Here is a 15,280-nt window from a genome sequence, read left to right as displayed (position 1 = left end):
TAATGGTCAATCATTTCTGAAACTCAACCTGAATTTGAAAGTTTCCTTGATTACAGAACCTTATAAACCACAGTATCATTCAATGGAAAAGTGCAGCAAGGTATTTCTCTATTGTGTTCCAAGGACAATTTTCCATTTGTTATTTAATTTCACACATGCAGAATGTAAGATTTTTCAGTAAGCTTTTAGGATTTCTTGCTTTTTTAATCTTTGGTAAATCAACTGAACTACTGTGCATTCTACCAAACATATAGTACTATTTCATATTTGAAACAACTAAGTTTAAGTTTATTAATTGGCCTACATGAGGCAATGTACAAATAACTTTATAATGATTAATTGCACATTAATCTCTTATATTATTTATCTTTTTCATATTCCATAATGCTGCATCTGAACACTCTCTGGTACTCTATATGGAAGGTTTTGTGTGATACTTTTTTCACTAAAGCCTGAACTAGACCCGTTCCCAGAAAATTAATGAAACATTATAGCAGAAAAAGCCCAAATATTTGTAGTGGAAGATTAAGAATATACCACTCCTTCTAGATCTCTCTCTTTGGATAGTCAAGCAACATTAATTGTTCAGTTGGGTAACAAGCTACAGGAGGATGACTTTTTTCTTTATCTAGATATTTCTATCTATATGCCTGATTCAGGTATAAATATTTTTATCCAGAAATCACAGAGAAATGTGTATAATTAGAATCAAAAGAAAAAATGAAATAGCTGCCCATTTTGTTTTAAAAAAACAACACTATTTTTAAGCTGGTTCTTCCAAGTTGGCAGAAGTTTCTTCACGATCACATGACCTTTCCAGGAGTTCATGTGGGTTCAGTTCTTTTCTTTGTATTTTTGTTTTATCTTCAAGAGAGTACATTACAGTAATCACAAAACCCATTAGGATATGAGACACAGAAACTAGCTTAGTAAGGCTGAAGTTAGCAAACAAAAGAAGCCACTGGCCTTGCCGACCGCTAAGAACAAACACTGTAATTTCCAGGGATAGCAAGTAAGAGAACCCTCGAGCTATGCACTATGAGAGTACTATGTTGTCTAATACTGGCTACCACTTTATTGCCAGGTTTTGCAATAATCTAACCATCATCTGGATTGAGCTTCAGATTTTTAGCCATTATCCACTTTATCACAACCTCAAAACATCTGTCAAACATCAGTTTTCCTGATGACATATCACTTTACATTTCTGGGTCACTATTCTCAATAGACCACTACTTTCTTGTGTTCCAGAAGAATAGAACCTTCTGGTGCCTCATAATACAAGTGCCATGGGGACAAATAATTTTCTAGTTGCAACTTTCTAGCAAATACTCAACCCATTCCAACAATACCCCCAAACCAATTTGCTAGTATTATTAAAAGTTGCTTAGAAATACAGGAATATGAGCACAGTGATATGGACTTTCTGTGCTATATCTGGCTGAAACCAGACTATACAAGATTTAAACAATCTTTTGGTCATACTTGTAGTTGCATGGCTGAAATCTTTCCTAATTAATTATTTTTGGGTGCTTGTTGTTTAGAATCTATGGATGTAGTTATTTCAAGGCATCAATAATGTCCTCAATAAAGAGGTACTGACCACTAACTGGATTTCTCCAATTAGATTCTACCTGAAAACTACTGGGAAGCTATACCTGATCCATAATTCAGCTGTACAGGCAGTAATGGCAAGATGCGCTTATGTAGTAACACTGCTACATGAATTGTACCAGTTGTCAATGATACTGATGCTGATGACCTACAAAGCCTGGGGTATCTGAGAGACAAAGGCTGGGGTATCTGAGAGACCAATTTTTTCCCATCATTTCTGTTCATCCAATAAGATGCAACGCAACCAGAATGCTTCAGATTCCAATCTTTTGCCAATCTTTTTGCCAGCTGATAAGGTGCATGTATGAGTCTTCTCACTTAATGCGCCTGGCCTCTGGAACAGAATATCCCAAAGTTCAACAAGCCTTTAAGACTTCTTTCTTTCACCAGCTGCTGGGTGAGAACTATGCACTTTTGGGAGTTTTTGTTATATTCTTGATTTATTGCCCCTTTTGATTGCATATTGCATTGGAGATTTGATTGTACTCTCTCCAGCATCATCTTATTGAAGGTACTTATACATGTGATTTATAATTTTTTAACAACTCAGTACTCCCTTTACTTAGGGATAGTGTCAGGGTGACTGGGTAGAGCTGAATGTTTATTGGCCAAATGCCCTTCCTGACACCTATGGAGTTTGCAGCGGATAATTTTTTCTTTCTACGCTATCTAGGATTGAACGCTTTACCTTCTGAATATGAGGCTTCACCACTAGGCCACTTAAATATGATTTATAAATACATAAAAATATGGATCTGAGTAGCCATCATGACGCAACAGTGACTACATCAATATCTTGTTGAATTCTAGGTCGCAGTAATTGAAGCTGACCTGTTAAACTCTGATCAGATGGCAATCTCTTAAACTCAGTAAAATTGGCAAAAACTGTAGCACACCCTTTGCAGCTGGTATATCCTCAAACATATTGCAACCTTTTGCAATGGATTGGGAGTCAGATTAGCCTTGAGCAGTCCAGCCATTATCTGAATTTTTTTTACAGAGCATTTCACTAAGAGGATTTCATTGAGAAGTAAATTCTTTGTACAATCATTTGGAGTGGTACTTTGCCAGGTAGAGAGATCTGAGTCCTTGCTAGGTCAGAGTGATGTAAAACCAGAAACTCTTTTTCATCAGGGATGAGAACTGTTCATGTTCCAAATTAAACTGCACTGTCTGTGGACTAGCACCGGCCTGTGACATACCAGAAACTGGGCTGGGCAAACGAGAAGCCCCATCCACGGGAGGCAGACAGGACACAAAACCATGCTCCCTCCGGTCTGTGGAAAAAATTGTCTCCACGGAACCAGTCCCTGGTGCTCAAAAGGTTGGGGGCCACTGCTCTAAGTGGAAGGGGAGGTCTCCCAAGACCACTGGGAAACCGGTACAGAACAGGAGCAATCATCTTCTGGCTTCTTGATCTCTTCACCTTGCCTTCCTACAGAAGTAACTTGATTCTACTGATGACACCAAGCTTTATTTCCCTTTACTCAAGCACATAATGGCCCTTGGAGCCAACAACCTAACAAACCAAACCATATTCTTAATCCAGTAATTCTTCATCTCTTTTTCCCCGCTCCCAATTAAAGAATGAAGAAAGGTGGGTTCAAGCATTTTCACAAGACAAAAGGGTAAGAAAAAGAAGCAGCCCTCTTTAGTGATAGTAACCAATAACAAGCTCTGATAGTTTCTAACTTTGACAGCAAACAGATTTTCAGGAGGCAAAAATTGCCTGCAGTTCCTTCTGTCCTGACATCTCCATGTTTAAACGTTAAGTACAAAGGGATCACTTATAAAGCATACTAAATAACGTGCCGGATTAAAGATGCTTTCTAAACTTGATCCCAAGGACTTCTACAGATCCAAGTGTACAGTTTCTTGGCATCAAAGTGCTCCCTCGATTTCCCAGTAAAGCCTAGGCTAGAGTAATGGTGACCACCCACCCGAGTACTTAGTAGATCAAGTCCTTCTTGGTGTCAAGTTTAGACGAAGTCTTTCAGGGGCTTCCAAGCGATAAAATGTATTCCTAGTACATGTCTCTGAAAAATTCCCGGAATACTGAACGGGGATTCCAAACCTGACTGACAGGAAAGCCCGCGAGCACGCGCAGAAAATGTTTAGCTAGTTCTCGTGTTGTTTCCCTTCCCCTGCCCTCCCCTCATTGTTACGGCTACCAAAGGCGAAAGGCTTCCTTCCTTTCCTTCCCTCGCCGGCACGGTGACGTTCGTTCTTCCCCTCGCTAAGGGCTGACTTTGCGCATGCGCAGCCGTTCTGCGAGTGGCGGAGGCTAACTGCGGAGGGGGAGGGGAAACAGAACGTTACGCCACGCCACACGACGGGACAGGACCGAACGTAGAAGGCGGGGTCACGAACTCTGACCTCCCAGATCCGGAGCCGCCACCGACAAATAAACCCCGAAGAGCTACAGCTGCGCCTGACAGGTAAGAGGAGGAGAGGGCGGGGATAGAGAGCCGAAGCGCCGCCGGTAGTATCCCAGCTCAGGGAGGCCTTCCCTTCCTTCGGATCTTGGCTGGCGAGGCGTCGTCGCGGTGCTGCCTAACTGCGGCCTCTTCCGTGCCCTGTAGTGGCAGGATGCCGTTATGCATGTGCTGGGCGGTAGAAGTAGTTCCTCCTGGTGCTGCCGCCGCCGCCGCCCCTCTGACCTTTCACCCACAGGAAAGGCTTGTATCTCCCCTCCCCGGATCCTAGCCGCGCCCCGGGGCCTTTTCTTCATTGTGGACCTCGCCCTCTGGTTTATGGGAAAAGCGATGGAGTTGGAGTCGGCCCGGTCGTTACTTAGGTTGCCGCTTTGCTGCGTGGAAAGGCTTCGGAGCGTTGCAGTCTCGCCCCGCAGCAGCCATTTTGTGTCGGCGAGTGACAGCGGGCTTGGTGCCTCCCTCCGACTGCTTGACGGACGGGTCTCTCGGTGGGCTCAGCCCTTGAGGCCTGTTACTCAAAACTCCAGAGGAAGTGGGCTGACTAGGCTAATCCCTTCCTGTATCATTTGAACGTTGGTGGCCACAACAGCACCAGCACACCCTCCAACAAAGCCTTAGGCACGTTAGGTGTCACTGAAAGGGGAGCCCTTTCCTAGTTTTTCCTGATACGTTGTTGTTACACACAGTTATGTAGCTACTCTCTCTGAAGGCAAGAATTACTCTCAGTCTGTACAGGTACATTGTGTAAAAGGGATGGTAACCTCTGTTCTTAATTTTAAAAGATTAAGCTTAAATTTCTCGTTCTTTTATCCCATAATTTTGAGTAATGGTATAAATACTTTCTGATTCATTCCTCCTGTGCATCTATTTTTATGCACAATGTGGCTCATAATTAACGGCAAAACGCTTTCAGTATGATTTAATTAATTTCTCAGGCTGATACAAATTTACTGTGGGCTAATCTTTTAAGCTGGCATCCATAACTAATGTAGCAATGTACCTGTTTCTGCTCCAGAAAATATGTCTAATTACATTTCTTTTTAGCATGGTATATACAGTCCACTATTAAGTTTTACACCAGAGACAGTGCAAATGTTACATTATGTCATGCCCTCTTAATGATTCCCCTTATACCTCCCTGCAATAGCACTCACCACTAGGACTGAATAACTTCCAAAGCTAATGAATCATACAACAAGGGTCATGTTGATAAATTAATAATTATTAGCTGCAAAGGAATACCTGGCATGCTGATCAGCTGTTTAGAGGCTAGCAGTGTGTCAGCAGAACTGGAGTTGATGGCCTATGGATCAGTGGTGGGATTCCAATTTGTTTTTTTTTACACTACTGGTTCTATGGGCATGGCTTGGTGGACGTGGCAGGGGAAGGATACTGTAAAATCTCCAGTCAGAGGTGTATTTTCCGGTTCTCCAAACTACTCAAAATTTCCACTACTACCTGCTGAATACCACCTCTGCCCTGGAGATGTTGGAGGCACTTGACAATATATTTGGTGGGGGGGGGGATGATAATAGTGATGGAGCCTTTATTTTGTTTTTTGTTTTAATTTTGCTGACTTCATTTTGAGGAGATACATAGTCTTCTAAAGTGCAGTTGCCTGCAAATTCAATTCCTGATAAACCCATTGGAAAAGGTCTGTAATTATATATACCTAATGAGTCCCAATCATAATAAAACTAGACACATACTGCCTCCTGGTGGTGAAAATACTTCTCATTAATGACATCAAAAAGTATCTGATTTTAAAGTCTGGGATGTTGTATTTTGATTCAATAAAAGAGATACATGTCAGGTTTTCTTTAAAAATGACATTAAAAGTGTTCCCTTGACCATTCTCTTACTTAATCTTAACATGCATTTGTTAGATTGCCTTGGTTGACTGGAACTATTTCTCTTCTTTGCCCTGTATAAAACTCTTTTTTTCTGCTTCTATTTGCTTATTCTCTATGTATTGTTAATTGTGTGTATTAAAGCAGCCATTGAGTTTTCTTAAAAATCATGGTCTAAAAATTGTTCATGTATTACAACTGATAAAGTCAGTAATAAGAATAGCCAAAAAAAATCACAACTGTACCTAAATACTTCTTGATAAGTGTAGATTCCCTTTTTTTTCCTGATATAAATTAACTATTCTGATACTTTCTGTAGATTATTCCTTACCCAGGAATAAGCAATCCAGATTAAAGTGTTTACAAGTAATTTTTAGATGTGATTTGTACATTTGCCAAAAATAGAAACATAAGCTATAACAGGATTAAGGTGTTTGTGATGCTTAGGATATTATAGAATAGCAGTCGCCAACCAGTGGGCTGCGGCAAGATTTTGGTGGGCCGCAGAGAAATCTCACCCCCAGAGCATCCCCCCAAAGCAATTAATCCAGGCTGTGCAGAAACACAAGGCTGTGCCGCCCACATGGCCCGCGGGAACCCTCCCCACCCACTTGCTCCTTATCCGGCAAACTTGTCTGCTAAGTTGCTATTTTTCCTTTTTCTGACCATCATCTGTTCTGCTGTGCCAGGAGATTTAGATTAGCTAGGAAGCAGGAAATGGTTGGATTTCTTGGTTTCTAGCTAAGCACAGCCAAACCTCCCTTAGGACTGAAGGTTTGTTTACAAACAAATTCAGTGCAGACTCATGGCAAGCAAATTTGAGAGACTGAGCTAGCCGATGGCAGATAGATAGATCACTGAATGATTCTGTGAGCAACTCAGTATGCCTGCTTTGCCTGATTTTGGGTAAAAGTTGTTCTTTTTTAAAATAAAAAATTCAATATTTACATGCATGGTGTGTTGTGAGTTAATTTTGTGAGTTTGCTTGCAAGCAAATTTTATGTGACAGACTGAGCTAGCCAATGGCAGATAGATTGATTTATGAATGAATCTGTGATTCTGTGAGCAACTCAATCTGCCTGCCTACTTTGCCTGATTTTGGGTAAAAGTTGCTCTTTTTTTAAATAAAAAATTCAATATTTACATGCATGGTGTGTTGTGAGTTAATTTTGTGAGTTTGCTTGCAAGCAAATTTTATGTGACAGACTGAGCTAGCCAATGGCAGATAGATAGTTTTCTGAATGAATCTGTGATTCTGTGAGCAACTCAATCTACCTGCCTGCTTTGCTTGATTTTGGGTAAAAGTTGGTCTTTTTTTATAAAAAAAATCAATATTTATATAAATATTTATAATATTTACATACAAGCCATTCCCAGCCAGTCACATGGCCACCAAGCCACACCTACAAATTAGGCCACACCCACAGAACCAGTTAGTGGTCCCTGGGATCTAAAATTATGAGTTTGGTGGTCCCTGAGGTCTAAAAGATTGTCGACCCCTGTTATAGAATAACTATTAGCAACTTTAATCTGCATAGCTAATAGTAAAAAATTAATTGCAATAATTCAGCAGTATCTGAGGATTTTATAATACAGTGTGACAGCTATTTTTTGTAGTGACATGGTTACCCATTTCCCATAGTAAAATGAAGATACTGTCATGCCAGATTGGTAATGTGTAAAAGTCTGCCTTTTAAGATCACCAAAAAGCTGCAATTAATGCTGACTGCTATGGAGTTGGTTATTCATAGATTTCCAAGTCCAATTCAGAATGCTGGTTTTCACCTTAAAACCTCTGTAATTTGGCTTCTATTCTTTTTAAGATTGCCTTCTTATGTGTGAAACATATATATGTATTCCAACACATCTGTCAGTGGTATTTCATTACTTACATCTCACTGTCAAATCAGTGCTCATACTAATGATCTTCTGAAAAATAATAAAAATAACTTTTTAGGAAGCATTTGGAGGAGGAGTGTTTGCTACCTATACTATTGTAATGTATTATTACTGTATTGATACATTAGTTTTTAGACCATGAAAAAACTATTAAAGGAGGAAATCAATTTGTTTGAGCTGTGGAGTTGGAGAAGGCTTGGACAGCAAAGGTGACAAGACCATATAAAACCAGGCATTTCACTGGAAGGCAAAATCATAAATTATAAATTATTTTGGCCATGTCATGCAATTAAACTAACTGGAAAAGCCAGATATGCTCAAAATGGTTAGTGATAAAAAAGAGGCTGCCTGAAAACATGTTGACTAGGTGTTGGTTCACTGTGTTTCATTAAGTCCGGGGTCAATGCAGCTGTCTAACATGAGATTTTGGAGCGCTTCATGCTTCCTTCTGCAGACGAGCTTTATGGGGATGCTGACTTCATTTTCCAGCAGGACTTGGCACCTGCCCACACTGCCAAAAGCACCAAAACCTGGTTCAATGACCGTGGGATTATTGTGCTTGATTGGCCAGCAAACTTGCCGCTATTGAAGTATCCTGGTCTTCCATAACACCTCAGCAGTGCCACAGGCTGATAGCTTCCATGCCATGCCGCATTGAGGCAGTAATTGCTGCAAAAGGGGCCTAAACCAAGTACTGAGTACATATACATTTTCAGAGGTCCACTATTGTTCTATGTACAATCCTTGTTTTATTGATTGCATGTAATATTCTAATTTTCTGAGATTGTGGATTTGGGGTTTTCATGAGCTGTAAGCCATAATCATCACAATTATGACAAATCATGGCTTGAACTATCTTGCTTTGCATGTAATGAGTCTATCTCATATATTAGTTTCACCTTTTATGTTGCATTACTGAAATAAATGAACTTTTGCACGATGTTCTAATTTTTCGAGTTTTACCTGTAAGGTAGAAAAATATGGAGAGAGGTGGTCCATACAATCACTGAGAATCTGACACAATTGAACAGATATCATCATCTTAATTGTAATGTTTATTTCCAGTATTTATATTCTCCTGCAATCCTAATAGATTCTGGGCATATAGAGGCATGATAAAGCATGCAATACAAAAATCCAAGCATAATGGAAAACAAATAAGGTACTGAAAAACACTAAAAGCATGGTCAAGAAGATGGTTTGGTGGAGGTCTGGTTTTCTCCTTGGTAGTTCCTTAATTGATGTATTTGTTTTCCTGCTTCATTGTTAGCCTGCTTTCTCTTTTATTCCAATTTTTATACTTCTTTTTTTTCTAAATAATTTTATTGAACAGTATAAGTAAAAGAAAAAGTTTACAAATTACCATACAAAATATAGAAATGAAAAATATGAAGAAAAACTTAACTTATTTACTTGCATATCAAATTTGTATGGCCATCCATCTCACAGGTAGTGACTTTTCATTCCAACTCTTCATCCCAACAAGTACAAACAATGTATCACCTCTCTTACGATACAGAATGTATTCTGTTCATCTCTTCTCTCTTAATTTATCAGCAAAAGTCCAGTGAGTGATGCCACATATAACTAATTATCTTTCTTAACCTTTCTTAACCTTAATTGAATAAGTCAACTTTATATTCCTTCTCTATAATTTTAAGATTCTTAATTCTGAACTCCTTGCAATGGAGTGCCAGAGCTTAATTTCTTGTCTTTTTTTTTTGTCCTTTCACCAAAAATCTTCTAAAACTGTTGTAGGTGTCTTCTGTGCATATAATAAGGGGACAGTTTTTTGGTCACTTTTCAAAAAATTGTTCAAGACTTTAGCAGATCATCTCTTTTCTGGATTATTGCTTGGATAAAGCATGATCCTGTTTCATTTGTAAGTCAACTACATCCTTTTCTGTATACTGTTTGCTACTGAGTTTATATCTAAACTCAGATTAATTTCAAATTTATCCAGAAAAAAATGTTGTTCTTTTCCTTAACAATCCATGTATTCATCATTTCTAAACATTTCAGGACCATTTTTCATAAATTTTCATCAGAACATGGTGTTAAAATATTTTCCATTCTTTATTCAGTTGTCCTCTTTCTTATATTCCAGCTATCTCCAATGTCCATTATCTTGTTTGACCTAAGAAAACCCAAGAAATCCCACTTTCCCATGAGGGGAATTCCAATAATTTAACATTACAATTCAAAGTCCATCTGAATCCTAAATCTATTGCTAATTTTCCACAACCAATAATCTGACCACTCTTTTTGCTTTTATTTAATCCAAAAACTTAAAAGTGAATTTAAAAATTGTAAGGAGAAGGCAATTCATCTACTAAACAAAGTATAGCTTGCTGTTCCAAAAGGTGTCAAACATCCCAGGTAATGTGCGACTTTTTCACTCAGCTTCCAGCAAGCAGAGTCAATGAAGGAAGCTGGACTTGCTTAACGACTACATGATGCAATTTACAGCTGCAGTATTTCACCTACAAACGATGCAAAAGGACCGTAAAATTGGGTGTGACTCACTCAATAACCACCTTGCTTAGCAGTGGAAATTCTGGTCCCAATTTTGGTCATAGGTTGAGCACTATCTGTACAAAATTATCATAGGTTGAGCACTATCTGTACAAAATTAGCATGTTGTGCAAATTTAGTCTGTTTATGCAGTCGCATATGTCCAAAGCCTATTTGCAATGCAAACCCAGGATATGAGGTTAGTGAATAACAATATGTAGACAATATTGGCAGTCCTTGACTTATGATACAATTGAGCCAAAATTTCTGTTGCTAAATGAGAAAGTAAAATGAGTTTTGCCCCCATTTTATGATCTTTCTTGCCACAGTTGTTAAGTGAATCACTACAGTTGTTAAATTAGTATCATATTTGTTAAATGAATCTAAGTTCCCCATTGACTTTGCTTGTCAAAAGATTGCAAAAGGGGATTGCATGATACCGGGACACTGCAACTCATAAATATGAAGCAGTTGCCAAGCATCTGAATTTTAATTCAGAAAAACCAGAGGATGCTGCAATGGTTGTAAGTATGAAAAGTGGTCATAAATCACCTTTTTTGGTGCCATTAAAATTTTGAACATTCACTAAATAAACTGTTATAAGTTGAAGACTACATGTACATGCAGAGACATAACATTCTCAAGAAAGTTAAAACAATATTGTCAAGATCATAGTTTTCTGATTTGTAAAATATGGCTTTGAAAACATATTCAAAAAGCCGAATGAAGAAAAATGGATGCCTTTGAAGTGTGGTTCTCAATAAATTCATTGAGAACTTTATAGAGTGTAAGAATAAAACAGTCAATGCTACATGGAGAAAAATTAGACTGAAAATGCTAATAAAAAAATAAAGCTTAAATATTTTGGCTATATAGTGTAAAGAATCATCCATATCTTGCTTGGAAGAATCAAAGGTAATTGAAGACCAACAGACAATATAGTAGCTAGAAGTATCACAATGACTTAGCATGAATCTATAAGATCTCCAGGAACCAAGATTCCAACAAAATAATGTCCATTCAGTCACAAAAAAAAATCAAACAAGATTAGCTATGGAATAACATGTCTCAACAACTTTAACCTAAGAAATTTTCAGAAATTGTGAAGAAAAATCTTTTCAGATACACAAATTATGATCATTTCAAATATTCCATGGATAGAAAACTGTTTATATGAAGCTTAAATTTTTAATCCACTCATAATGAACAAGAACTTTCTGTAAACAGATACAGTGAAGATTAATGTTATAAAAATACTTAAGGAATTGAGAATATATGGTACCTAGAGACCAATTTGGGGTAGTGGTTAAGGCATAAGGCTAGAAACTGGGATATCATTAGTTCTGGTCCTGCCTTAGTCATGAAGCCAATTTGGATGATCTTAGGCCAGTCTGTCTCAGCCCTAAGGCAGTGATAAACAACTTCCAAAAACCCTTGCCAAGAACACTGCAGGGATTTCTCTGGGCAGTCAAGAGTCAGTGCATTGACAAAGACAAAAACATGGCATTAACCAAGAATTTGTTATAACATAGTTTCTAATACATCTAGCTTTTTCTCAAGGTTGGAAAGTAATTGCTAGAAGGATGCATTCTTAGGAACTAGACATTTATTGATATAATTTGAACAAATTTTGGTTTGCAATGTACATAATGCCATATAGTGGGCATATGCTTTTTAAAAAGAGGAAGAGGAAGGCAACATGAAAGCTTGGAGCAGAAACATAGGACGTAGCATTACATTATTAGAATGGGAAAAGATAACTATTTTTAATCAAGGAATAATAAAATTACAAAATCGGCAACATATAAAGAAAATGCCTATAAAATGTTTTATAGATGGCATCTCTCACCCTCGAGATTAGCAAAAATGTCTCCTAACATGAATCCGAATTGCTGGAAATGTAAAAAGAAACAGGGAACATTCTTTCACATGTGGTGGTCCTGCACTGAAGCCCAAAGATACTGGCATAGAATTAAAAAATGGTTAGAGGAAATAACGGTGGAGCAAATTGAATTAAAACCAGAATTATTCTTATTGGGGATATTTAATAGACAAATTTCTAAAAAAGTCAAATATATAATACTGTACATTCTTACTGCAGGCAGAATAACCTTTGCATAGTGTTGGAAACAAGCAGATATTCCAACAGAGGAAATGGTTATTCAGAAGATAACAGCCTGTGCAGAGATGGATAAGTTAACCTTAGCACTTAAGGAAAAAGAAACATCAGAATATTATAGAAGCTGGGAATGCTGGTATGACTGGATAGAACAAAAATAGTGGGCATATGCTTTTTAATGTGCTATTTATTTATTATATTAAGAAAAAAATCTTAGTTGCCATAAAAAGTATCTCATAAAGTGTGTGTATATATGTTAGGGTTAGGCAGTGATAAAGTTTCAAATGAGCAAAGTAGTTCAGAGAACAATGTATGTAGGCACTAGTGGTAATAGCTTTATTATTACCAGTAACTACAAATAAAAACATTACGTTAAAAGAAAAAGGTAAATTCCGATAAAATGGTAGACCATTATAAAATAAATAAGAGTTTAAAAAATCTATAAAGCTAACAGTATAAAATATTCAGAGCTAATTTACTAAATTACTAAAATATTAAATTATCCATCACAAAAAACTTCAAATATTTAATTTTTAAGTTAATTGTAATTAGAATGTTTAATTTCTTAAGTGATAACTCTGTTAACATAAATGAAGTAATACACATTTATTAGCTAACATTAATTGTTGCATAACATTATAGAATGTGATGATTTTTAAAATACTTTGATCAGAAGATTATAAAATTATATAGGGAAAACTAAACTTATCTCAGGACAAATGGCCACTCTCCTAAGGTCATATCCAAAGGGTCTGCTATAAAGGCGTCAGTAAGATTAGCATCTGTATTTTGCCTGTCTCTTGTTAAAAGAAGTGTAATCGGGTCTTTAATGCCAATTTAAATAAAAGGGGTAACATAGACATGGACATTCATTCAATTTTTCTATATGTATGGATGTTATTGTATTAGTATGCCATTCCATACCCTTCTTGAAAAGGTGAAGATGAAACATTGAGTCTAGCTAATGTACAGATTCATTTGCATCTAGACACAAAATGCTGTTAAGGTATTTGACCTGACAATGGCCTTCCTAGCATGCCTAAGTTTCAGATTTTTGAAGTAAATCTTAGGGTTTAAAAAAAAATCTAGGTCAAGAAACTTATGTTTATATTTCCAGTAGAATTTTATTATAGCCAATTAAGGGCCAATAATTAATTATTGTCCATAGTAGGTGGGTGGTGTTACTTTTTTGATAGTTTGCCTAATATAGAGTAGTTGAATGAAGTTGGGACAAATGTACATCCCTGCTTCATCACCTTCTGAGTATATATTGTTGGAGAGAGGAGAGATGGTCTGAATAGCTGCATGGGACTAGTATGATGTTATTTTTCATAATTAGTGTGGGAAGATCAATAATCAGTGGATGAGACTTGGTTTCTCCCATATCCTGCTTCTTGAGATCCAATTAATGCTGTCTAATGAGTTTGCCATGTAATACACTTTCAGTCAAATGTTAGAGGATTAGATGGTAGTCTAGCATTGAACAGTCCTTGCTTTTCCTCTATATGGGCACTCATCTTGCACTATCAGTAATTCCTTTTCTAATTTACACAACTACTGTTACACAAATTTAATGAAAATGCATCTACTTTAAGGGGGTGCTGACAGATATGATGTATGCATTCCCAATCACCTTTCCCTTTAGAATCCAGATCTGAATGTGTGCATGTATATATTAAATATTCATAATCAATTAAAAATATTGAAAAGTCATTGACAATCTTCACTTCAAATAATTAAATTTTAATAAAATATATGTGCTTGGTATTTGGCTAATTTTTGCATTGAATTAAAAATTCTTCTATAAATCCATTTTTGGATTTCATAATGCTTTATAATGAATTATATTTCTTTCTATAAACTCACAGGAGTCTTCAAATAATGATTATGCATACAGGAACTGAAGTATAACATTATACCTATGGTAAGAAGAATGCTTGATTTCTGTTCGTTTATATTTCATCATTCAATTCAACTGGAACAATTAACAAAAGAAAAAAAATAAAAATAATACAAACAAGGAAAATTAAACACCTGACATCAGTCTACTCATAAATAATGTTTATGTATTTAAGCACATAAAGCCTGCATTCTAGTGTGGATGAATCATTTAGGATGGATATAATTTGGAAAATCTAATACAGAAATTATATTTAATTATATTAAAAATGAAAAGAAACAATTTGAAAAAAAAAAAAAGAACAGTCTTCAACATACAACCGGTGGTTTAACCATTCAAAGTTATAATGGCCTTGGAAAATGTTTTATGGTTCATTAAGTAATTACAGCTCTCATAAAACATCCCTCTCATGATCACAGTTTGTGCTTTTGGGGCACTTGGCAAGCTGTTTGCACTTAGAACCAGTTGCCAAGTGCCTTGTAATTATATGATTGCCATTTGCGATCTTCTCTACCAGCTTCTCCAGAAAATCAATGTAGAAGCCGACAGGGAATGCTGCAGCTGCCTGCCAAGAATTCTTGTCTCCGGGGCTGGTCAAAAAGCTGCCTGCTAAGGGAAGCTAAATTCTTTTACTGGACTCCAGAAATAGATCCTGGATGCTGGAACTCCAAGTTCCATTCCTGCAGCCTGACAAAGGCGTTTTGTTTGTGCACAGAAGGAAGTTGAACTTCACTAGGTTGCAGAAACGGAGTTCAGATCTCAAAATTCTGTTCCACGCATGGAGAGAAACCAAAATCCTTTGACAGGCTGTTATTTCACTCTGTCCCCTTCCTTAACCACCCTGGAGATCAGTTAATGACCTCAGCCAAGAGTGCCAGCATTACAGTTGTTGAGTGAATCAATCGTGAGTTTAACAACTACTTCATTCAGCAACCAAGATTTAGATCCC

General features: G+C 37.1%; 1 protein-coding gene across 6 annotated transcripts in view; it reads left to right on the top strand.

Moving 5' to 3' along the window:
- Positions 1–3,995: 3,995 nt before the first annotated feature.
- Positions 3,996–15,280, top strand: part of NR2C1 (nuclear receptor subfamily 2 group C member 1) — a 33,083-nt gene continuing 21,798 nt past the window's right edge. For 2 of the 6 annotated variants that reach the window (XM_087934608.1, XM_087934606.1), the window contains exons 1-3: positions 3,996–4,052; positions 12,414–12,567; positions 14,300–14,355. In XM_087934608.1, coding sequence (XP_087790734.1) covers positions 14,353–14,355 — 3 coding nt within the window. In that variant the 5' untranslated portion in view covers positions 3,996–4,052; positions 12,414–12,567; positions 14,300–14,352. The remainder of the gene's footprint in view (positions 4,053–12,413; positions 12,568–14,299; positions 14,356–15,280) is intronic. The other 4 variants (XM_026698579.2, XM_026698572.2, XM_087934609.1 and 1 more) reach the window with 2 other exon arrangements.

The sequence above is a fragment of the Pseudonaja textilis genome, chromosome 5, assembly GCF_049901715.1.
Source record: "Pseudonaja textilis isolate UNSWEBS1 chromosome 5, rPseTex1.2, whole genome shotgun sequence".
Lineage (NCBI taxonomy): Eukaryota > Metazoa > Chordata > Lepidosauria > Squamata > Elapidae > Pseudonaja > Pseudonaja textilis.
Note: the sequence above shows the minus strand (reverse complement) of the source record. Positions and strands in the feature narration are given on the sequence as shown.